We start from the raw sequence: 26,514 nt of genomic DNA, 5'->3' as shown, positions 1-26,514 counted from the left end.
GATGAAGCTCTCAAATCAGTTTTGCAAGGCCAATGTTTGAAAATTCAAATGAAAACAATGATGAAATCATTATACGTTCTTCATCAAACGAAAATATCTGAAACATTGAGAGAAACAGAGGGATAGATCAGATAAAACTTATTATTTAAAAAAAATCCCAGAAGGACATCAGAAATTGGTTTCAAGGAATTGGAGGTTACTTCGCTAAGAAACTGACAGCTGGATGAACAGAAGACGAAAAAATTTGGAAATTTTGAAACAGCTTTTCTGTGAAAAACTCAGCCAGCAAGACCCAAACAGGAAGAAAACAGTGTCAATGAAGTATCAGTATTAAAACTGCAATATTCAGAAAACCAGACTACTTTCAGCACACGAGGTAGAAAGTTGCTAATCTGCAATATTCGCAGCCCACGTCACATCTGCACTGGCCAAAAAACTTGGAGGACGGACATCTGTGTTCTACGCTAGAAAGCCAGCTAGCCAGCCAAACTGGCCAGTGTTCTTTCACATTCTATCACCAAATTTGGAAACCCTGGCACATTCAGTTTTCATTTAAATTTTTTTTTTTTTTTAAACGCATCAGCATTGAACAAGCATTAATTGAGATTGAAGAGTAATTAACTCATACCATGTCACAAACTTCAGGAACAGCAAACTTTGTCAGAGAATTACAATACTCATGTTAGCATCCACAAATCTACGCTTTCTTCCTCATGAGAAAGGTAGATTTATTAAAAGCAGAGTCAAAGCAAGAAATGGATCTGGATCGTGCTTGCATGCAGCACGCTTTTCATACAATACTTACACACAATAACCATTGAGAAACTCTAGCGGCTAGACCGAAGAAGAAACGATCATGCTTGTTCTTTCTTTCTGTTCAGAAGATTATTATATCCCTAACAATGGTTAGACGCACAGCCATCAATATTCAGAAGTCAGTTCTAAAAGAGAATTATACTTAGCAAAGTTTTGACAATGTACATCGTCATGCTCTGACGTTAGTTAGTTTGAACACACGTCTACAGCAGCCCAGCACACATGTTCAATGTGAAATGATCGACACACACCAGAAATCGATCATTGCAAGCAGCTAGAACAGAAGGCGAGACTTCCCTCCCACCTTCCTTCTCTAGAATGCTACAACAGCCTGCAGAAACAACCAACTGGCAGAGGAAAGAAAGACAAGAGTTGAGTTGCAGCAAAGCGTCAGTTGAACCTAAGTGAAAAATGCACTAGCATTCAGCCAGCCCAGTCACATTACAGCCAGTCAATGAGACAAATGACAGATCAGATTAAACAATGGAGAGACGAAAAGATTCAACGAAAATGCATGAACGCAGTGGAGAGAGGAAGGAGGAGGCGGGAGGGGCCAAGGGGGGAGGGGGGAGAGGGGCGGGGCTACCTACCATCTTCGTCAGTCTGCACCACGATGGGGTTGGATTGGGGGCCTTCGCCCACACGGGTGAAAGCCAGCACCAAGATCTTATACTCCGTCCATGTCTGCAGGCCTTCTATGGTGGCAGACTGATCCTCTGGCCCCGCGTTTTTCACCATGGCGTCATCCTCCGTTTTGCCAGGCTCATTTTTCATGAACAAGATCTTGTAACCGGCAATTTTCCCGTTCTGTTTGTGGGCCAGGGGCGGTTTCCAGGAAACCTCAATGCGGTGTTGGTCAACCGGCCTGCCACTCACATCTCTGGGCGGAGCTTCTGGGACTGAGGGGGGGTGGGGCAAAGTGGAGGGGAGAAAGAAGAAACATCAACAAAAAGAACATACATAAATCAAATGGAAAATGGAAAACAAACCAAAAATAAGGCGTGGAAAAACGTAATCAACACACAAAAAACGCATGATTATGATATGAACTATAACAATGATCGAAGACGGCAGGAACGGACGCTTTAAGCTGGAATGAATATTGCGCTTAATGCTGCGTGTTGTTGTCTGCTGTGTTGATTGACCCCTGAAGGTGCCAGAGTTATTCAAGTCACATCCAGCATGCTCAACATCAAGGGGGAATCAAAATCAATTAGTAGCCTGTACATGAGGGAGTCACAATGCACCAGTAGACAAAATGCACACAGGTTATAATTATGTACAGAATACACATCACACCTCCATCCTCCAAAGAGAGTGAGGTGCTTGTGAGGTTTGGTGGGGCAAACACTAAAATGCAGCTTTTCCGTGTATAAAGGGAAGGGCCATAATGACGTAAAAAAAAAAAAATTAAAAAAAAAGCCATATTGTTTGTACACATATACACAAAACAATTGAGGCAAAAGCTTGGGGGTGAACATGAGGGAAGGATAAGAGCATGGGTTTATCTATCTTTTCTAACTACCACTTCAAAATGGGATAGAAATATCTACCCTATATCTAACACTCGGGGTAACACGATTTCACAAAACAAGAGGAAACAAGGACCAATTTAAAGCTGAATTTTGCTTTCTTCAAATAAACTGAGTTTTGCAACTGTGGACATTGCTAAGAATATAGAGAGAAATTAACCCATGTGTTTCAAAGAAAAGAAACACTGGATGGTTTATATAATACCGTCAGCATATATCAGATATATTTGCCCGTAAACGTTGGTACAAACAACTTTTACAGTGCCAGTACACACGAAAATAGTGAGATTTACAAAAGAGATGCAGGAATGACCAATGAACATTCTCACAAAGCAAAGTCCACAGTGCAAAACATGACAATTTGCAGGAAATCACCAGACCAAAGCACGTCAATGACACGTACAGTTTAACGGGGAAGTGCTAGTACTGTGCAGGGGAATCTGTCGTCTAGCAGTTATTTAATGTGTGTGTGTGTGTGTGTGTGTGTGTGCATGCGTGTGTGTGTGTGTGTGAGTGTGTGGTTGTGTGCGTGCGCATGTGTGTGCATGTGTGCGTCACATGTATGTGAGTGTGTGTGCATGCGTGCATGTGTGTGTGTGTGTGTGTGTGTGTGTGTGTGTGTGTGTGTGTGTGTGTGTGTGTGTGTGTGTGTGTGTGTGTGTGTGTGTATGAAAATTAGAAATTTATCAAAACAAAAACTGCATTATGACAGGCAGGGGGAAAACACAGAGCACGATGCTCTTGGCCTTTTTAGTCAAAATACACGTTTCCAAAGTATTCATAAGTTTCAGCATCTTTTGTTAATTTGATTCCTGGAGTAGCTACCATTGCTGATAAAAATAAATTCCCTTAATTCTATTTCAAGTCTTCTTTCCTTTTAAATTCATGTTTATTACTTTTCTGTTTCCTGAATATTTAATTTTTAATGGCTTTGAATGTCTCAGCTTCTAAGAAAAAAAACTTGAAACTTTTAATTGACCTCAAAAGGCTAAGTAGTTTTGCAAGTTGATTGAAAAAAAAAAGACAGATAACCAAACTATAGGCCAAAACAAAAGTCACAAGTATGAACAGACTTTTTATTTCATTTTAAAGAAATCAGAGAAATGTTTTTCGTGTTAGTTTTTACATGAGACAGCTAGGTCAAAGAAAGCTAACACACTCTCCCCCAGTTTTAACATTGAGAGAATTTCTTGAAAATGTCAGATTTTTTCTGTCGAACCTCTGTTAGTACTGTCAGGGGTTAATTCAAAGAAAAATCACGCACTGGTGAGTTGCTTGGCAGGTGAGTATTTTTGCTGTTTCATTTGAATAATTTAGAAGCTGACACGGTTTGTGGACAAGGATGTAAAGTGTAGCAAAAGGTTTGAAATTGTGTGTTTTGGGAAGAAAAAAAAAGTGAAATGTGGATGATGGAAATGGTGCCAGGGTCTTGACATGTATATACAACACACATAGTACTCAAGTAAGCTGACATGAGGTGCCAAAGCTAACAATGTCTATAGCATGTATGTAAACAATGTGATAAATTTACTTCACGAATAGTAGCAAGAACAATAACACAAGTGTACCACTATTTGCAAACTGTCCCTTTTCGTCACTAAGGCAAGTGAGACAGAAGAGCAGTATAAAGCTTGAGCTAAGAACTTACCCGATGCCTGAAAACAAAACTATGACTGAGCTGTGAACTAAAGGCAACATTGACGAAACTTTGAATACTGTCACTTCCACAGAAGGATTGCAAGGTGAACACTTATTGTGAACAAATAAAGGTGCTTTTTTATGACTGAACTTGACTTCGCCTGCCTATGTTGCTCTGCCATGGTTCTGTACAACAGTGAAAACGGTAAAACAAATTTAAAAAAAGGTTTAAATTTGTTAATTTGGTTTCAAAGTCGCCTTGGACCAAAACCTTTATTAAAAAAACCTTTGGCAAAACACAGTGTCTTGAAGCTTTAACAAAAATTAAACTCCAGTTCCACGAAGAAACTAGACACTAGTCCATCATATCTTTTTATTCATGCCTACAATACATCATGCGAAGTATGAGACTTTCTTTTCATCAAAACTGTCAGCAATTAAGCTGTAAACTCTGGACACAAGAAACAAACTTTTTGGACTGCCCGTCACTAAAGTATTAATTGCTTCAGAAAATCGTTTTTTCTTATCTTCTTTTCTTTTTATTTTGTCAATTTTTCTCTCTTTTAATAAGCACATTTCCTCAACATTTGCGCGGAAAACCGGCGTTTCCATCTGAGTGATCGACAAGAAGAAGAAGAAGAAGCACATTTCCAAGACAGAGCAACACACCTTTTTTCAGGCAAACTCTCTACTAAAGCTCCTGGGGGTAAAAAGACACTTTCAAAGAAAAATTCACATGATAAAAAAATGTCGTCACAAAAATGTGAGATCAAGACAAAAAGAGTACATACAAAATTTGACAAACTGGGGAAAGCATATCAAGAGACTTACCAAAGGGGTGCGTCCTGGCCTGAATCGTAGGTGTTCTGGGTCCCTCCCCGCGTGCCGATTTAGCCGACACCCGAATGTGGTAAACAGTGTCGGGCGTAAGGTCCTCCAGACGGTAATTGTTGACCGGAGGCTGGATGCTGACTCGCACGTTCTGACGGCTGTGCGAGTCGTTGTAGTACAGCTCATAGCTGCTGATGCTATCCGCTTCCTGTGGCGCGTCCCATTTGACGAGAATCTCGTTGGGGGAAATGGGGTCGGCGTGAAGGTTGAGGGGCTGGTACGGAACTGCAATGTGGAAGGACGATTTTAGTGAACGGAGCGTTTAGATTCTGCACCTATAAAGGTCTAAGTCGTACGCTATTCTTCCCATGCACTCAAGTGCCTTCCCTCCGTTCAAAAGATTTGTCTCTTCAAAATAATAAATACCCAAGAACTATAAAAAATAAAATAAAAATACAGGGAGAAATATGTTAAATTGGATGCAGGAGAAAGTTAGTTTAATGTAAATGAGATTTTGTGGTATTTTTGTTTTAGAGGGATTGAAAAACACCTCTGCTCTCACTCTTAATTACCATATATCTCCAATAGCTGTTCTTTAACAAAAATGAAAGAGATTTTCTTTGATGTTAAATGTACCTCGTTTGACAGAAAGAAGTATAACTCCAAAACAATGTTGTTGTCGAGTCAGAACTTCGATGTTCATTGTCTTGTTTGTTTGGTGTGTTTTTTTGAGAGAGTAAAGACTTTCATGTTTAACATGTGGTCTGGATGGTTTATCATATTGTAAATAGAATCAACCATTTTGGGGAAACTCATCATTTGAACTGACAAACACAGACAAACAAGATAGTTTTGTTTTGTGTTTGCGATTCTTAATTTTGTCTTTTGGCTGAAAAAAACCAACATCATTATTCCCAAACAATTCTGTTCTAAACCATTTACCGCTTCAAACAGTTACAATCTAATTAACAGGGGGGAAACCTTAATTACCAATACTTTCTGAAAAAGTGGCTGGCATGGTGTAAAACGGGGTTCATATCTAAACCAGGTCTTTCTGGATCATTCCTATCATGGCAATTAGGGAAACAAGGGGGTGTAAACATGGTTTTATAACTAAACCTGAGATCTTGTTTTCTGGATCGTTCCTTTCATTTCAAGGGCAAAGTGGGGTTGGGTATAGGGTTGTACGGTTTTAGGGGGTCGGGTGGAGCTCAACGGTAAGGTTTACTAGAAATGATAAGAAGCAGGGTTAGGGACTGAAACACAATGTGGTGCTCCCAAAGCAGTCGAGGACTTCTTCAACTCCGTAGTCCATTTCCACGGCATGCAAACCATTCCGCTGAAAAAGCTCAACACAGAGAAATGACGGCCGATGGTAATAGGGAAAAAAGCCGCTGCTTTTCTGTAAGCTTTGAGCTGAACTTCGCTTTGTAGACAAATGCCTTAATTTTGTGCTCTGGCCTTTTTTTGAGAGAGCGTAACGCGCGTACAGCTGCGCGACACGCAAAGTAGCATGCATGGTTAAAGCGACTGCTCGTTCCTTGCCACAACGTTCAATACAGAATACTGGCACATTGATCGCAATGTTTCGCACGTTTAGCAACAGATTTAGCACATCGATCGCTTTTGAATCGCACGTTCAATACAGATTGAGCACATTGACCGCTTTGAATCGCACGTTCAATACAGATTGAGCACATGGATCGCATTGATTCGCGACAAGACGGCACGACAGCTTAATTAGTGAGCACAACACAATGTGAACAGTGAGAAGGGAAGCCAGAGTCTTGACTGGGGCCACATCTTTTTATAACCACTAAACAGACATTTTACAGGGGGCAATGGGAAAAAAGTCTATCTGCACTAGCTCTTTATGCTTTAAGGTAGAGTATCAAGGCCAATCTGATTAATTTTGTATCAAGGTCAAACTGATTACTTTTCCTCAAGGTCAAACCGATTCATTTTTCTTTCATCAAGACCGGACTTCCCAAGAATGGAGCGGGCAAAGGCACGGGGGACCTACGTGAACAGATATTGCCACAGCTGCAGCAGACGAGAACTTGCAGCGCTGCAAGCTACCAGAACTACCATTATTGGGGTTATGCAGCAAATTGCAGCGCAGTGCTGCAAGCTACTAGAACTATCATTGGGGTTATGCAGCGAACTGCAACGCAGCGCTACAAGAATTACGATTATGGGGGTATGCAGCGAACTGCAGCGCAGCGCTGCAAGCTACGAGAACTACGATTATGGGGGTATGCAGTGAACTGCAGCGCAGCGCTGCAAGCTACGAGAACTACGATTATGGGGGTATGCAGCAAACTGCAGCAAACTGCAGCGCAGCGCTGCACAACATTGCCTGTCAACTGAAGGCAGGGGGTTTGAGCAGCAGTTAGAGATGGAGAAAAGAGGGGGGGGGGGGGGGGGTTGGAGCTATGAGGTAAAGCAAGGGTAATTAAGCTGTGCTGTCTACGGTCTACCTGCTGTATAGAGTGCTTGACAGGGTTGAGGCAGGGTACGTACAGCAAAATACACCAGAGTTTAATTGCTTTACCCTCCCAACAACAGCCACATACTATTTATTTTTTTAAAGCATAAAAAAAGCAGTAATCAATTTCAGAACTGTATCTTGGGTAAGCATATAACGCTGCAAAGCAAATGTATTCTTGAACATCTAATCTAAACAGTGACATTTTTAGTGTGATTTATCTATGCAAACCCCAAAGCGTAGGAGATATTCAATTGTTTAATAAATTACTAGCTTCGCCATCAAATGTAATATTTAACACCCCCCCCCCCCCCAAAAAAAAAAAAAAAAAAAAAAAATCTTGAAACTTGTTTACAAAAATGTCCCAACAAAAGAGCCTATGGTTTGGCTCTCATAGTTGGTGACAAACAAAACAGCATATGACTTGGTACAACATACCAGAATCAGAGACAGAAAAACGAAAAAAACAAAACAGGAAAACTATTTGATGATTGTCACAGTCTGAAATAAACAAAGACACGCACATTCACTCAAACAGATTGTTTTCAGCAGAAAATCTGTTTGAACAAAAGAATACAACAAAAGAAAACATAAGAGAAAAAACATGTAACAAAAGTGTAAAATAAATCAGTATTGAGCATGCAGCACAGCACAGTACGGCACAGCAGTCGTACGTCTTTCATGATGAGATGGAATGGAGAACAACAAAAAAGTATGTACAGAACACACACTATGCAGGTATTATCCTTGCAGTATCACAGAGACAAGAAAGAAATAAAAATCCAGGAACTTAAGTTTGACAACTGAACAAAAACTTCTTAACAAATTCAGAGATTTTATGATTATGACAGCAGCAGTATATAAACTCAAGGACCTATATATATTTATTATTTTATACCTGATATACAGTGTTGTTCCCATGGCCTCTGTCTTCGGTTCCTTTTTTAATTGCTGTTTTGTTCTCACCCCAGGCCCTTAGAATACACGATAGCTTTGAAACGTGGGATGTACTTTGACACAACAATTGTTTGCCGCCGTGATATTTTGACCAATACATATTTTGAATCCATGCAGGTCCAACTGACCTGTTGTTCTCTGTGTCTTCTCTGTGTCTGGGAACACTGGGACTGGATAGAGTTCTATGTTAAACGTCTTAATTTCTATTCTTCTTTTCTGCTCCTTTCTTCTTCTTGGGGATTGAACATCTCTCAGTTTTAGTGCAGTATGTAGTCTATTGAATTATTTCTTTCTTCTTGCTGTTCACTTTGTCACAAAAATAACCCCTTTTCTAATTGTTTTGACACAAGTACTAACATGATTATTTCTTCTTCTTGTTCTTCTTGTGCGTTAATTCATGGGCTGTAACACCCACTAAAAATCTTGTCCTTTGCCCGACTGTTTTTGTTTTTTAGGCAGTCAGAGCTCGGTGGAGTCAGATCACACATACTGTGCAAGGGAAAAAAACCCATGTAAACTCAAAAGCAACGTGTTCAATGTTTTGGTTAAAAGTCAGTATTATAAAAGAATATATATCTTACAAACTCCTTGCAGAATCTCTGTACAAAAAGTGAGATATATTCAACTTCTTTCCTATATATCTTAATTGTTGTATATATATACGTCCATACAGAAAGTCATGGACATTCAACGTTGACAAATAGACAGACAACAGCCAGGCTGTCTATTTGGTAATTCCGATTTTAATAGCTGTCATCTTGAACATGCCATGACACTGGAGACTCCATCCTGCCTGCATTATTTGTCCCTTGCAATTACACTGTATCGAAATCAGGACATACGATACATTGTCAACTCAGAAAAACTGCTGACAGATTTTGGAGAAAAAACAACAGAATCAGATGACAAAACTACAAATGGAGAACCAAAAAACATGGATACTCAAGTTATTAGAGACAATTGTACAGGGAGGACAACTCTGCAATAAAACCAGAAATGTTGGGAGTAGCCTCACCTTGAAAGCCACCTTTGAAGAGTTTGAAAAGAGAAAACAGCATGTGGATTAGTACAGGGAGGTAACTACGCGCAAAGCACTGCGCTTCTCTCTCTTCAAAAAACGCTACTGTTAAAAAAGCCCAGCATCTCTATAAGCCCGAGACGTTCATAACAAGAAAAGGAAGAAAAGATGACTAAATAATTTGCGCCTGGAATAAAACTGCCTTATTGGTTTAACGTTCAAACCAGCTAGTCCATAAAATATGCAATTTGCAGAAATAAAAGCAGTCGCAAAGGCTCAAGTAAATTATTCTGATGCAAGCAGTCACTTTTTGCATTCATGATGACTGAATTATATATGTGTCAACATTCACCATTCCCATGCAATAGACAGACATTTCAAAGCATGCAGGCACTATGTCTTAATTTGCCAATAAAAAAAAAGGTTAAAAAAGAAGCTACAGTGCGCATTTCTGTATTTGCATATACCAGCTAGCTTCGCAATTAATCTTTCTTTAAAAAAATAAGCATCTGCTCATATAGCTCAACTTGTTCCTTACATTGTTTGCAAAGCTTGCTTGACTTTTTAAGTTACTGAACGAGCACAGCGTATTCAAAAGGACAGACTGAATTAAATTAAGATGTCAAGAAGTGTGAGGGAGAGAGAGAGAGAGAGAGAGAAAGAGAGAAAAAGAGAGAGACAGAGAGGAAACACCAAGACTTTATACACACGTAGCACAATACGAGTTGTTTGCCATTCACAGGACATTGAGTGTAAAGTTTTAATCACAAAGAAAACACAAAACGGAGAGCTGTTAGTATTCCTAATTACTGTGCAGAGTAGGATGCTCTAAGTCAGACATAGTCAAAGAATGACATGAAAGAGATACGATGGAACCCCCCTTTTAAGACCCCCCCCCCCCCCCCACAATTTAAGACTCCCTCCTTTTTAAGATCTTGTTATCTCAGACTTTCTGTTCTGAACCTCTGTAAATATGACCCCCATTTTAAGACAGTGTGTACGTCCCACCTTCGTTAGATTTTCTCTGATTGTTGGGTCTCAAAAGGTAGCTAGGTTAACAATCATGAAAAGTATGCTCCTCCCTCCTTGATTCTTATAGTTGTTTCTACATGTATTTTTCCTTATGGCTGCAACTGCTTATATTTGTTTTAACAAAATCAGTGCAACCTTTGTACCTACTATTTCACTGAAGCTCATTGGACCTCATCCCTCAATAAATGAGCAGAATGAAATTACTGGGACACAATTCTCAAGGTTTATAAAAATGTGGATATTTGTGAAGACTCTCTGTGGCTTGGGTAATTGGGTTTAAACCATAGATTTGTGCTGACGTCATTTCCGAAGTCTTTTTACATGGACAAATAAAGCATCCAACAGTGAGCTTCATGAAGTCAACTTCACAAAGTCATCTTTGCCCAATTATTATCACGTTTAACACAATTTGGGATTGAGACCTGTCCTCAAGTTTAAGCTCACGGATGTACCCGCTGTGATTGGCAACAGACTATGGGGACCGATGGAGTGCATCAGAAAGACGCAAGAAGGAGAGTCATGTTGAACAGAATGAGCCACTACATGGGAACCCCCCCATTTAAGACCCCCAGATTGAAGACCCCCCCCTTTATAGGACCTTGTTTTCTCAGATTCTGTGTTCATAACCTGTGTAAATTGACCCCAACTTTAAGACGCCCTCCTTTTTAAGATCTAATTTTCCTCAGATTTGTTGAGGTCTAAAAAGAAGGGTTCCACTGTATCACAGCGTGCAGGTCAAGCTGGAGAGAACCTACGGTGAAGAGCGTGACTGCACACTCTGTGTATACATGTAATCGCAGGCCTTTTTTGCGTCATGATCATTCCACACACTTACACAGACTCAAAAAAAACAGTACAAGCATCGCGACATTCAAGATGTCAAGCACAACAGCCACAAGGTTCACGTTTCAAAAATGCACACAAAATGTTTTGTCAGTGCACACTGTTCACAGAAAAGAAAAGATTTTTTTAACTTTTTAATTTGTTTTACTGTAACACACAGGCCTGCAACAAGTCACAAAATACTGTCTCAGTCCAAACAGTGCAGTACATGTCCCACACGTACAAAAATGCAATGTTTCTGATCTAACATATCGCTGCACACAGAAGAATGCGCTACCAATGGTAGAATGACAGCGACCAACATCACAGCTGAGACGTACTTTCACCACGCACAGTACAACCACTGAGAGACATCAACAAGAAAAGAAATGCATGCTGGCCGTCGGCGCGATAGTAACAGCTTGATAGTACGGCTGGCAGCGCAGGGCAGACTCAAGTATGCAGAACAGCGAGCTCAACAGCCTCAAGGATATACAAACGGCTCATCTAACACTTTTGAAGAAAAAACTGTTTGAACAGTCAAAAAACTTCAGAAAATCAGAATGAATACATTTTTAAAAGGATAAGAACTGAAGGAAAAAAAAAAATTTAAATCTGGAAATAAGAATAGAATTAGAGAAGAGAAAAAAAAAAATAGAAATTTAAATCTGGAAATAAGCTTAGTCAATAAAAAATAAAATTGATTAAAAAAAAGAAAAAAAAAGAGATGAACAGAAACAAATGTAAGAAAAAAATGGCTAACGTAAAATAAAATTCAGAACAAACATTAATAAAACAAAGTAATAGTTCATTAGATAAAATATAATACATAATATAAAATAAATATCATAAGATAAATAAAACAATTATAAAAAAAAGAATAATCACAGTGAAAAGACGCTCTAAAAACAGGCGAGCGTAAAAACACTCCAAAGACAAGACAAAGAGAGTCAAACAGCGAAGCATGCAGCGCCAATGACGAGAGGAGAGTCAAAAAGACAAACAGGTAATCTGCCGTAGAAGTCAAAAATACAGAGAAGAGAAAAAACACAGTGACAGCACGTGACGCCTGTCAGAGCCTGGAAACTGGGTCAGGCTGAAACGGGGTCACCAGTAGGGCGCTTTGCGTCGCACGTTCAACACACTTACCATCAAAGACGGGATGGTGGGCAACTGGAACAGCAAATTACGTCATCTACAATCAGCCACCAACAGGTAGCACCAGGGAGAGGGGTGACAGGAGAGAGGATGTGGGAGGGGGGAAGAAACAGTTGGGAGCGACTGAGATATGGGATGAAAAAATGGATCCACAAAGACGAGACGTACTGCCTTGCCGACCGGCCGGCCAGCGCATAAACGAAGAGTTGAGACAGACACAGGAGACAACAGTCTCCATGCAAAACACAGACAACGAACGCTTCGCTGTTTGGGGGGAGAGCAGGCAAAGCAGCGAGCAGACTGGCCATGTGGGTACTTCTGAACAAACTAACGAACGCAGAGGCAGCTAGCGCAGGCCGTGTCTGTTGCACAGACAGACAGGACAACACAAGGAACGGAGCGGCACGCTGGGCGAACAGGTCGGACACACAGTCCGACACACTGACAGCACAAGAATCTTGCATGGCTCGCAACAGCACAGGGTACTAAGTATTCTCCCACCCGTTAGGCTAAAGTGACAAACAGCCAGGGGAACTTTTCTTCACAAACAACTGCAAATTCACTTCTTTATCTGGTGAGAAATAACACTGCAGGTCTATGGTTATTTAATTTTTTTTTTAAAATTCTGTGAAGAAAACGACAGCAGAGTAATCAGCACTCTTCGGCAGTTACTCCCCTTTTTCTTCAAGCAACAAATAATTAAATTTCTTGCAACAAGATAGTTTTTCTCTCAAGAAAGCTTGTTTGCAATGTTGTTAATTCTCAAAGTTCAAAATATCAGGCTAGTGTCATTTCTCCCTTTGATAAACTGAAAATGTTCAAGCTGTTTGCCAGTTGCAAGGATTGAGGGTGAAGAGAGGGAGCTATACACAAAGGGTGTGGCATTTATTCAACCTGAACTAAAAACAAACACCATGGAAGTCGGAATGGGGTGGGAAATTGACATAGGTGGGTTAAAGTCTACAACCTTGCTTGGTGAGTCTAATTGAAACTAAGAAGAATAAAATACATCTACGGGACAAGGCAGCCAACCGATCAACTTGGGGAATCACATAATGACTCAATAATAGGGGCTGGTACTTAGGATACAGGGTTAAAACTGAAATAAATCTATCCCACTTTTGTGAGCGTTTCATTCCACATTTAGACACAATTCTGCATGCTTTTGGGACCAAAATGCATCTTCATTCCAACGGATTTCAACATGGGGCATGCATATATGAACGAGGAGCAAGTCCAACGTATACAAGCCACAGTCCAGCTAAGACATATGCTTTGCTGGACTAAACAAAATGTTGACACATTCACTGACAAAACATGCCATTCCAATTTGAGAAAAGAAATAATAATTGGTGGAAAAGTAAGGGGGATCAATTAACCATGCAGCCACTCAAAAAGTAAAGAAAGGTGACTTTCAAAAATCAATTATAAAGGACAAGATACGTACATCATTATGAACGATATAAGTTACTGGCTATAAACAAACACTTACCAACAGTAACATGAAGATTATTATGATCAACATTTCTATCTAATCCCCCCCCCCAACCTCCCTTCATTTCCAATTGCACACATAATCTGAATACAAACACACAATACTGAAAAAACAAGTAATGTGTGATATTCAACATTATTTTTTTTCACATTAATTTTTTCTCCATTGTTAATACTTTTTACACACAGAGACACAGACAGTCGGACAGACGGCGACATACAGACAGACACTCACACACGCACACATGCACACACACACTCACACACTCTCTCTCTTTCCTCCACACCTATAACCCAAAACCCACACAACCACAAAACACCATAATGATTATACACAGCGTTAGATACACTCTGAAAAACTATCATAGCTATATATATATACGACACCATGATATTACAAAATATCATCATTATTATAATATATACCACTCATGAGATATTAAGATATATATACTCCATCATGCATGGTAAGTAATCATGGCCGCATGCACAAAAGGACAAGGGACTAGCACCTTGGCATGGCAACTGGATCTGAAAAGAGGAGGGAGGGGTGGGGAGGGGGTGGGGAGGGAGGGAGGGAGGGAGACAGGAGGGAGAGCGATGTGACCTACCTCCCTGCGTAGTGAGGACCTGGATGGGGTGTGACATGGGGCCAGGGCCGATGGAGGAGTAGGCCAGGATGGAGATGGTGTAGGTCTGATTGGGCACCAGGCCGGAGATGGTGGTTAGGCGGTTGTCGTTCTTGACCTCCTGCTGCTCCCAGAAGAATACCGGCTCCTCTGGCTTGAGCGAGTAGAACACGCGGTATCCCTGTTGTTGTCAAGGCACAACCAATTGTTGTTATGTTTCTTTGTCAAGCGATGTGGGTACTTGTTAACTCTTCTCCAGTAAAACACAAGGGATATCGGCCAATAGGGGGTCTAAGGTGAGGAAAAAAGTACCACTTACATTAGATGCTTTTGACTCTGGACAGCTAGCTAGGGTTTCAAAGAGAACAGAGAGACAGGGAGAAAGAAAGAGGGAGAGGGATCAAGAGACAGAGATGGGAGCAGCGATAGAGAGAGACAGAGTGAGAGAGAGGGCACAACCACTTACAGTAGATACTTTTGACTCTGGGCAGGCCGGGTTTCGAAGAGAACAGAGGGAGACAGGTAGAAAAAAGAGGGAGAGGGAGAGACAGAGATGGGAGCAGGGTTAGAGAGAGACAGAGTGAGAAAGAGGGCACAACCACTACTTTTGACTCTGGACAGGGTTTCGAAGAGAACAGAGAGAGACAGGTAGAAAGAGGGAGAGACAGAGACAGAGATGGAAGCAGGGTTAGAGAGAGACAGAGTGAGAGAGAGGGCACAACCACTTACAGTGGATGCTTTTGACTGCAGTGATTCGAAGACAACATGCGAGAGAGAGAGAGAGAGAGAGAGAGAGAGAGAGAGAGAGAGAGAGAGAGAGAGAGAGAGAGAGAGAGAGAGAGAGAGAGAGAGAGAGAGAGAGAGAGAGAGAGAGAGAACGAACGAACGAACGAACGAACAAACTTTATTACTCAAGGATGGAGATTTTAGGCTCACGCCTAGTCTTACAATCTGTCCCTGCTAAACTAAGACATAAAAATTAAGACAATAAAAGGACAATTGTCAATCACAATCATACAGTATTACGAGAGAGAGAGAGAGAGAGAGAGAGAGAGAGAGAGAGAGAGAGAGAGAGAGAGAGAGAGAGAGAGAGAGAGAGAGAGAGAGAGAGAGAGAGAGGGGGGAGGGAGGGAGAGAGAGGGAGGGAGGGAGGGAGGGAGAGAGAGAGAGAGAGAGGGGGGGGAGAGAGAGAGGGAGAGAGAGAGAGAGAGAGAGAGACAGACAGACAGACAGACAGACAGACAGACAGACAGACAGACAGACAGCTAGCAGGTTGGTAGAGAAGACAAAGACAACAACAATTACTATAAACTGCTGCTCATGATGCAGACAATGTGGGGAGACGAACATGAAAAACCCCAGGATAGTGATGATGACGAAAGTGATAATGAAAAGACAGGATGGTGACAAGAAGACAAGGACCAAGCACTGACCTGGATGATACCGTTGGGGATGTCTGGCTCGTCCCATGACACGACGATGGTGGTGGAACTGGCTGCACGTGCAAGGATGTTGCGCGGTGGGGTGCCCGGTGCTGCACACACACACACAAGTCACAAATTCAGATTGTTTCATGGTATTCAAACTTTTCTTCCATGACAGAGCGTAAAAACAGATAGACTGCTAACATTCCATAACCAAGAATAAAAAACCCACGAGAATGGTAAGGTACGGCGAACGTTTTCAATTTAAAAATGTTCATGAGTACATTGACCCAATGGTCTTTATAGTAGACAGACAAATAAATATTTCATTCTTAATGGTTGTGATTATCTTGCCAGAGACTGAACACATTTAACGCTTTCTGAGATACGTGTTCCCTTTATCTATTTGTCTGGCTGTCCATTATAAAGGCCATTGAGTCGATGTACTTGCGAACATTCTGTTTTGTTAAAATTTAAATATTCCAGGACCTTAATTGCCATTCTTGACTTTGATTCATGACAGACCATGTTTAACTGATTCTTAATCATTATGATCATCATCAGGGCAATCATGAAATGTTAGGTCTTTGTGGTTCATTGGACGTTTTGGATTGACGTACGGGACAAAACTTATATATTTTTGAACAATGTATAACAACTTCACCCCAACACATTTTTGTAAGTGAACATAGGTTTTCAGGCTTGGCTACTCTAAGTAAGTCTAACACCGTACAAGTTACTAACACAACACTGCAGTTTAACACTTGAGCAAGACCAACTGACATCATCACAGTGTTACCAATGGCACAAGAAAAGACCAACTGACATCATCACAGTGTTACCAATGGGACAAGAAAAGACCAACTGCGTCTCTTCTGGTGTTGTAACCAAGCTACAGTTTGTACTCTACAAGTCTCGGTGGGAAGGGGAGTGCAAAAATATAAGTTTATGACCACAAAACACAGGAGAACACAACTATGCCAGGTATTTATTCAAACTTCTGAAAAAAACATATGTTGGCCCTGAGACTCCACTACACAACTTGAGTTCTGAAACGAGTTGTTTTCCTAACAGAATCTTCACAATATCTGCTAAGAACAAATCTGAGAGAGCCTAGTAATTTCTGATTTGACTATAAATATGAAGAAGAAAAACAGTAAAACCGATACAAAATCAGAACACAAAACAATCTGAAACTGACAAGTCCAAAAAAGAACAAAAAGCAAAACGGAAGAACTCCTGCATTTGCTAATGTATCAAACAATAGATCTTGAGCAACTCAATATCTTCAGAAAACACGTAGAGAATATTAACTTCAAAGATAATACACAACACAATTCATCAAAAGCTGTTGACAACTAGAAAAGACGCAGGTTTAAACACAACGTTTAAAGCAAACGTAGCCGCATACCAGCAACTTTGGTCAAACAGAAGACGTAGATATAAAATAAAATAAAAAGTCAAGTGAACACATCCTACTAGTCCCCTCCCCCCCCCCCCCCCTCCCCCCACCAGAGAGAAAATTCTGCTCATACTTTTATTCATAGTAATACAACAGCCTTATAGCGTTTAAGTTGGTGTTATTTCTGCACATCCTTATTTGTGTGAAAAGTACGGAATTTTACGCTCATAAGAAGTATTTCAGTTACAGCCAAGAAAAAACGGCAAGGAAAATAAGAAAAGGACAAAATAAGCGTATTCGTTTTGTGGAGAAAAAAAAAAGCGAAAAAGAAAACAAAAAGTGTTGAAAATATGCCAGCAGGTATTTTCTTTACCTCAGCGTGAACTCCTTCATTCTGGTCTGTGTCAAATTTCTCATGCTCCTCCCTCCTTTTCCACACTAATATGCCTCACCCCTCTCTCTCTTTCTACCCCCCCCCTCCTCCTCCCCATATCTTCCGGCCACTTTTATCTTTTTGTAGCTGGATTACATCTGCTTTCCGTTTTTCTAGTTAGGCCTTATTTCCAGAAATATTGGACAGACCAAGCTCTGAACTGAATAGAGACAGTGAGGGGAAAGGGTTGTGGGCGTGAGGTGGGATGAGGAGCTCTCCCCCTCTAGTCACAAAGTCTAAACGTGTTAGTATTTAGGTGACAACATGAACATTTAAGTGCTTCGTAATGAGAGAAAATGTTAGAAGTAGCGAACACTAATATCTGCCAAATCTTACGTAAAGAGAACAATGAAAAAAAAAGAAGAGAAAAGTTTAAAACAAACTAACAAACAAATAAAAAACCAATTACACTATACCCTGATCCACCACTGGTTCTCGTAATTGATTGATCACTGTATGCAATCAAAAATCATAAACATTTTTTTATTCCAACCTTTTAACAAAATGAAAAAAAACAACCACCAAAACGATTTTTCCCTATACTACCCAAATTGTATCACGTTTTTTCGGTTCAATCCTGCTGTAAATATTACATTGAGTAAGCGTGCTTCCCTCTATGATTAATCAAAACAAAGTTGTAACAGATGAATAATGTAAGTGTAAATATTTAAGTGTTTCACACTAAAAATTAATGCCTGCTCCTTAATTGGCACATCCTTCCCTCAAATAAATTCGGTAGGACTTGGATAAAGAGATTGTGGATAAGGAGCAGAAACTCAACATCTTCCACGCAGACTATACAACTTGCTGAAAAAGACACCCCCCATTTCCCAAGATATTAATAAAAACTTGCTCCCAGCATGCACAGCTGCTAATGACGACCCAGCAGACACTGTACAAGTAGCAGACACGACATGGTCGGGGTCTGGAAGCCTTGCTGCCAGGACGGCAGACACAACATTCATCTCACAGCCCGCTATCTCTTGACCTCTGTCACCCAGGTCGCTGCCTTCCGCGTGCCTCTCGCTTGACCCCATAGACCGTACAACTCCTCTCCAGTGAACCCCCCCCCCCTTTTAAGACTTCCAAAACATCTGATAAAATATTGTCTTAAAATCGAGGGAGTCTTAAATTTGGGGTAAATTCAGTTACAGAGGTTAAGAACAGAAAATGTGAGAAAACGGGGTCTTAAAATGGAGGGGTCTTAAAAAGGGGGTCCCATTGTACAGGCTTTGGTACGACCCTATATAACCAGGGACTGTGTAGAGAACACAGAGATGTGTTATTAACGCTTTTTGGCACATTCATTCTCTTCTTCTTCTTCTTCTTCTTCCATTTAACGCCCAGGGTCAACGTTCTGACTATTAGTGGCGCTTTGGAGGGTTGCGGAAGAAAATAAACCGTGGTCTCGATCCTACTCACCCTATCAAGTCATGAAGCTACCTCAAGCCTAACTAGCCACAAACTCTTCACTTCTACACATACACATTTCTTGCACAAATACCCCCACCCTCCCTAAACTCAATTTATGATCATCTCCGTCTTCGGCGTTCGGAGCCACCCAACATACACCCGCCATGCCTTCACGCCCTTCTCCTTGTCACTGAAGACACGATACAACCAACCAAGCCTTCTCCTTGCCGCTATCTCTTTCACCCCATGTGACCCGAAGGTGTGGGTGCCAGGGATGGGAGGTTCAGGTGGGGAAAGAGCGACTACCAGCACCAGACACCACGCTCATAACCGGGCCACACTTGATAATCTTTGACCCCGCTCCGCTGCATTTGGATGGAAGCTTGGGTTCATTCGCTGTTTTCAAGGATTAAAATGTTTGCACTTGATAGCATCATGTGCTGATGCACCAAAATGCATTCGCTGTGTTTGGGGGGGAATGGAAGCCTGGTCCCTTCGCTGTTTCAGGGATTAAAATGTATGCACTTGATACCATCATGACTGTGCTTACGCACCACAATGTATTCGCTTCGTTTGTAAATTGAATCATCTTTCAAGTCGAACAGGCTAAATAAATGATTGAAATCAGCTACTACAACTCGCCAGAAAACAGTGATCGCTTATTATTTAAAAAGATGAGAGTGTATCGCACCCTATGACACTCTGATTGTATCTTTGATGATATGAGATTCACTAATGGATTAATCTACCCCTCGTTATACCACCTGGAAGGTGTCCAAGGCATCCCCCCCCCCCTGACATTATAATGCAAAACATGCCCATGATCCATGGTTCAAGCTTGTACAAACTGGGACTGAAGACACTTTCCGATTTAGAACATCCCTTGCACAAGCAGAATACACCCTTAGTCACAGATAAGGACAATATTGTCATCATTTTCACGAGTTTTCATTCATAACCAGCTGGGTAACAAAAGACAGTGTTCCACTGTGCTGTGTTATCCTGAAGACATCTCTTGCCTGCATATGGATAGAAATGTTAGACGGAAGGAGCAGGGAGGAACAATTCAGTGGGAGCCGCAAAGCCGTTTTCTACTGCTACGCGTAGCTAGCAGTAAATTATATATCTGTGGTGGAGGGAACCCAAGAAAGGAGAATATAAGGCGAGGGCTGTATTTCTCATCTCGCATTGTCTGGCAAAACAAGTAAACAAGGGAAAATGTGGCGATAAGAAGACAAGAAACTAGCGTCCACCCGCGGAGAGAAGTATCTCTTTCTTATGTCGCTGCAACATCCAGGCCCCCTCCTACGCCAACCGTCATTGTCTCGCGCTGTTCATCATGCTGTTCTCCCCGCTAACTGTGTGCGCAAGGCAACACAACTGGTGTATGTAGCTAGTGAACCTCCCTGGGATGCTTGTGTGCATTATTCTCATTATCCCAAGCCCTCTGTGACGATCTCCCCTTGATGCCAGCTCGCACAATGAAAGCAACAGACTTGCCTGGCAATAAATCCGCAAAACCCAGCTTCCCAGTCGCTCTTGGGAGATTTTCAAATGGAGACATGAAACTAGACCTCTTGGGATCGGCGGGGTTCGAAAAATTCGTGTAACAAATCTGTTTGTCATTAATGACGAGGCCAACCTGACGTCCTTGTCTGAATTGTCATCGATATATAGTGCTCTGTACCCTTTGCCATCTGCCCCGAATAGCCATATCGGTTGCATGGGTATTTAAAAACCAACACCAAACCAACTGTGCCTTTGCATCGGGGGGCCAACAAACGCGGTTCAACTTCACGTCTTGAAATCAAAGACTTGCAGGTGTGCTCACTCCATAGTCAAGGAAGTCTCTTTTTATGTCTACGAGGCCACCCTCGGTGAGAAATCCCAATCAAAGTGAAGTCACGCTGCTGCAAATATAATCTGCATGCTGGAAAATACTATCTGGGATTTGTTCAGCATCGCACAGAGTAGCAAAAACGAGAGAGAGAGAGAGAGAGAGAGAGAGAGAGAGAGAGAGAGAGAGAGAGAGAGAGAGAGAGAGAGACTTACTTTATTTTCCAAATCATATAAACGGATGAAAAAGGTGTAAACAGAGTGAGAGACAGAGAGAGCAAGAGGGAGAGACAGAGAGACCGACCGACAGACAGAGAGAGACAGACAGGCAGAGAGACAGAGACAGAGAGAGAGAGATGCCACCGGAAGGCCAAAGGCAGGTTCTACAGGTACTAACGGAAAAGCCTCACAGTGCAACATAACTGCTAAAGGTTCGTCTCCATTGTCATATCATCAGTATCCCCATTCCTGTCAAATTCAGCATAGCAGCCACGCGCCAGTCTGAACGCCCACCAACAACAATAGCATTGCTGACATCTTGGCTTATTACGCTGATCAAAACCATAGCGAATGCCAGGAACAAGCAGACGGCAACAAATCTTCCCATGCAAAAACAATGCTACTGCCAGACAAAGAATAACCCCCAAAAGATCGTGGTGATGATGATATTATAGCTAGGTCATTGCCAACACACACACAGACACTCACGGACATAGACACAGATGCGTGCGCGTCCCGCAGCGAGAGAGAGAGAGAGAGAGAGAGAGAGAGAGAGAGAGAGAGAGAGAGAGAGAGAGAGAGAGAGAGAGAGAGAGAGAGAGAGAGAGAGAGAGAGAGAGAGAGACACACACATACACACACACACACACACATACCCACCCACACAGTCTCACCAACAAACATGAAAAGGCGTCGCCTCGCCCCCCCCCCTTCCCACCACACACACTCATTCGCCCTCTAAATAAGAATAATGTGTTTGCCAAACAATATTATTTTTTTACAACAATGACACTGCCAGAAAGAGAGAGAGAGAGAGAGAGAGAGAGAGAGAGAGAGAGAGAGAGAGAGAGAGAGAGAGAGAGAGAGAGAGAGAGAGAGAGAGAGAGAGAGATCTCATAGGGTTAGGTTGCCAAGATGATTTCCACGAGCGTTTCGCCCTTGTTCTACAAGACATAAAACCACGCAAACTGCGCGTACAAATCTGCAATGGCGTGACAGCAGAGACTGTGTGAAAAAAAAACTGCCTTTAGCTTGCACCATTCATTACTGGTGAAGTGAGCAGACCTGCTGCCAACCTCTTGAGAACGGGTGCACCCTTGCTGTCTTCCGGGTGCACAGTGCCAAAGTTCTACTTTCCTGCTTGAGAAGTTGAAGTGCAACTTGTTTCACCCTGAGACGGGAGTTGGAGGAGGTTGACTGGATGAGGGTTGAAGGATTCCGGCGTGGCAGAGATGGCTAAAAGTTCTGTTGGTTGGAGAAAAATAGCTAGGTTTTCTTTCTTGTGAGCGCAACGCCCTATCGCAACTTTCTCACGGGTAAGTAAGAAAGAAAGAGAGAGAGAGAGAGAGAGAGAGAGAGAGAGAGAGAGAGAGAGAGAGAGAGAGAGAGAGAGAGAGAGAGAGGACAGACAGACAGACAGACAGACAGACAGAGACACAGAGAGTTAAACAGAGACAGAGTCACAGAGAGAGATCAGGTTTGAATTTCTGCCACTTCGTCCATCCTTGCTACAATTTAATAGGTCCTTGTTTACTGTATCCTGCAACTGAAGTATTGCCCCGCCCCTTCCAACGACACCCGTCCAACCCCTTGCAACGCCATCCCGTAATCCATACGTAACGGCACCAAACTTTTTTGTACTGCTACGCTGTAGAATGTCTTTGACGGCACGTCAACAGAGGCCTCGTAATGTGCAAACAATATGGTTTCCCACTCCGCTCCCACGCTACGCCGTGAAACTCAATCTGCACTTTTAACAACTTCTCAAATAACTCCAGGCTGAATGTTTCAGCACGAAAAGAGATTCAAAATAAGAAAGATTCAATTAGGACAAAAAGAACAGTCCCATGTTTATGAATAGTGTGCAAGTGACGCAATGGAGGCAGCATTCTGTTGTTGTTGAAGGTATTGGAGAAAGTGTGTGTGTGTGTGTGTGTGTGTGTGTGAATGAGAGAGAGAGAGAGAGAGAGAGAGAGAGAGAGAGAGAGAGAGAGAGAGAGAGAGAGAGAGAGAGAGAGAGAGAGAGAGAGAGAGAGAGAGAGAGAGAGAGAGAGAGAGAGGGAGGGGGTGTGTTTACCCACCAAGAAGCGTACAAACGCAAAAATTATTCTCCATCTTCCGCATCTTTTGACTATTTCAGTTTTATATCTACCTTCACCTGGTTTGTTTCCGAGTTTCCCTGGTTAATTTCAGCATACTACTGCTCTATTTCAGCTCGGACCCAATAACTAATGATTTATTATTAGGTCCGTGATTTCAGCGTTAGCGTTGTACATTCCAGACCTGTTTACCCCCATAAGTGTTTTGGAGTAATGCTCAGCCCCAAAAATAGTAATCCTGGCACAAAAATAGTAATCATCCAGCATTCGTCGCCAATTACAACGCACATGACAACTGTGTCTGCGAAACAAAATCATGCACATATATCCATCATTCACAAACAAAACACATCAGTCAGTTTTTGTAGTCATCATAATTTCAAAGAAGATCACATCAAAAGCACATGCATCACTGATTCTTTTTCTTAAATTGCTCGTAGTAGGCCTTTTTCAGTGTGTCAAGCCCTTCTCTATACTGTACTTGCGCTTGCCGAATGAGTGAGGGCGATACTTGACCACTAGAATAAGGCTCTCCAGCGTCTCATCAGACAGACATGATCTCTGGTCAGTCCTGTGCTTTTTCACCCCATTTTGCCATTGAAAAAAACAATGCCAAACATGTGAATTGATTAAAAAAAAAAAAAAAATCGTAATAAATTACGCCAAAATCGTAAGGGTAAGCAGGTCTGAATTCCCAGGCCTCAAAGCAAAACTCTCCATAACGCCACTAGCAGCGGGAGCGACGAAGCATTTTGTCACTCTGCCAACTCTGTCTGAAGCACTCACACTCTATTCCACTCACTCACTGCCCTCACGTTTTCTTATCCCTTCTCCGAGCTAGGCTCCTGCAAGTTTGGAATACCTGTCAGCTCTTCACTTCGCTTTGAAGGAACCTTCTTCTTCCGAAATAGATCAGATTAGTGAAGTGCTTTAAGCACGATGTCCGTTTGAAAATGGATTAACAAAATAAATGAAACAAAATAAATGAAACAACAAATAAATGAAACAATCGAAGTTTGAGGCCTGGAGGAAGTATTTGGCTCTGATTTGACGTATCCAGATATGCCTACACTGCAATTTTGTCTTTTCTACATCTGATCTGACCGTGAATAAAACGACTGGAAATAAAGCAATCGGTACCGTGCTTTAAATATCAAGCCTGAACAGTCACCAAGAAGAGTTGGTCTTGTCGGAAGCACAGTAAATCAAAGATCTTCGTTACTGCAAGCTTCGCTAATCTCTAGATATTAAATTACAAAAGCGAATCTCTCTTTCACATATACCAGAATAGCATGACCCGTGCACACTTCATATTCAGTTTCTTTCACCTTTGCTGAGTGAAAGCAAAGCATTTTTGCTGAACCATGACTTTTCTTACATTTCACACCTGTCTCGGCAGTTAACGACCCAAGGCCAATGAGGCTGAACGTTTAACAAACGAGTCGCGAGTAGCATCCGTATTTACACGGCATCAAACGCATTCCGTGCAAAGCATATCCCTCCATGCCAGCGAGGGAGTCAGACATGGGAAAATCTGTAGGAGCGGTGTCAGAAATAAGTCAGTTTCTGGCATCTGAGTCTACCCGCATTAATCCTTACTATTTCAAGAACTGAAGATAACTATCAGTCTAAGCCAGCTTCTGAAGTATTTTTGTGGTTAAGATTCACTGCTCATTTTAAGTCTTCAAAAGAGAACTTACTGCTGTTGCAAATCCTGATATAAATAGAAAGCTTCTCCTTATTCCAAAAACCGTTAATTCTAAAATAAAGAAGTTTAGAACCAATGTTAACAATATCAACAAAGTGTATAACTCATGACAACTAAAGCAGTGTCAAAGAGAAGTTATCTTTTTCTCTGTTCTTTAAGGCGGTCTTTCATTGAGCCTAAAGTCGACTTCGCGAAGTCTTTTAATTTTTTTTATACCGGAACTCAGTGCTAAAGCTTCGTGCAGCCAGCTTCGTGTAGTATACTTCACGTAGTCGACTTCGCCCAGTTCAGGACAGGCTTTACGCGCGCGTGTGTGTGTTATGTGGTTTCTCATGACTCCAAGCCTCATCATGTTATCCTCATCTCTGATGCAGCCATCAAAATTGTGTGTGTGTGTGTGTGTGTGTGTGTGTGTGTGTGTGTGTGTGTGTGTGTGTTATGTGTAGGTTCTGGCATGCAGGCCGTGGGGTTTCTCATGCCCCCAAGCCTCATCATGTGATCCTCATCTCTGATGCAGCCATCATCATCGTGTCCTCAACACGTCCTTCCACCACCTTCCCCGCCCTCGCTCAAGTCTCCATACATCATCCTATCTGGCTTATCACGGGCAGGGCAAAGAGCCATCATCCTCGCTGGCTTGAGGAGGAGAGGCACCTGTTGTGTCGATCTATACGCACAATTCCATGCACCAGCGAGGTGTGTATAGTCTCTGCAGTGTGCTCGACAGCAGAAAAACAGATTTAGAGCTTGTAAGCTCTTTCTTAGAACATGTAGAAAACTGTTCAACATACAACTTGAGAACCAAAAAAACAACCAATTTGAAAACGAAATACCCAACAACTATGACTTTAGTCCGTAACCCACTCCGATTTTCCTAGAATTTGTTCACTTCATCTGCACATAAGATCTGAACGTTCAGGAAACTCCATACATACTAAGAGTCGACTCGCAGCGAAAACACGCGCAAATTACCTGCATGGTAAAAAAGAAGAAGTAAAACTCACTCACTGAAGAAGGCAAGAACGTTCTCAAGCAAGAAGCTTTCCAATATTCAAGCGTGAGAGTCCACACAGTTCAAAGAAAACATTTGTCATGCCAGTGGTCGTTCTTGTGTGATGATCTCATCTCAAAACCGTACTTCAACCAATTCTTAATATTACAAATTCTATTTTACTTGTGTGCTTTTTGACTGTTTGGAAAGGATGATGCCATTCCCTTTCCCCCTCTGTGAGTGCTTTTTCTGCGAGTGCTTTTTTGTTTAACATTAATAGACCTATATGACATACGTATAAAACTCAAGAAACACAGAAAAATGAAAATATGGGGTAAACATTGGGAAAAAGATGTACTCTTGAGTAATGACCCTGTCTGCCTGCGCTGACAACTTGTCTTAAATTTTTTCCATTCAGTATATCCATGCGTTGTGTGTGTGCATGTGTGTGTGTGCGTGCGTGCGGCGGTCGGCGAATTCAAATGTCCTCCTTCTGCCCCCCCCCCCCCCCCCTTCCGTCTTCGCTCCCCGCTCAACCTCTCTCTCTCTCCTTCCAACATGTGCCAGTTGCATA

The 26,514-nt window shown here is 41.8% G+C and overlaps 1 protein-coding gene across 4 annotated transcripts in view; it reads right to left on the bottom strand.

The window, feature by feature from the left end:
- The window catches only part of LOC138967367 (tyrosine-protein phosphatase Lar-like), a gene marked incomplete at its 5' end in the record, with an annotated part of 172,642 nt that overhangs the window by 31,958 nt on the left and 114,170 nt on the right, over window positions 1-26,514 (bottom strand). For 3 of the 4 annotated variants that reach the window (XM_070339894.1, XM_070339895.1, XM_070339896.1), the window contains 4 exon segments: window positions 1,407-1,715; window positions 4,818-5,102; window positions 14,398-14,596; window positions 15,849-15,949. In XM_070339894.1, coding sequence (XP_070195995.1) covers window positions 1,407-1,715; window positions 4,818-5,102; window positions 14,398-14,596; window positions 15,849-15,949 — 894 coding nt within the window. 4 annotated transcript variants of the gene reach the window in all.

This window comes from Littorina saxatilis, linkage group LG5 (genome assembly GCF_037325665.1).
Source record: "Littorina saxatilis isolate snail1 linkage group LG5, US_GU_Lsax_2.0, whole genome shotgun sequence".
Lineage (NCBI taxonomy): Eukaryota > Metazoa > Mollusca > Gastropoda > Littorinimorpha > Littorinidae > Littorina > Littorina saxatilis.
This window is presented reverse-complemented; position numbering and strand designations above follow the sequence as displayed.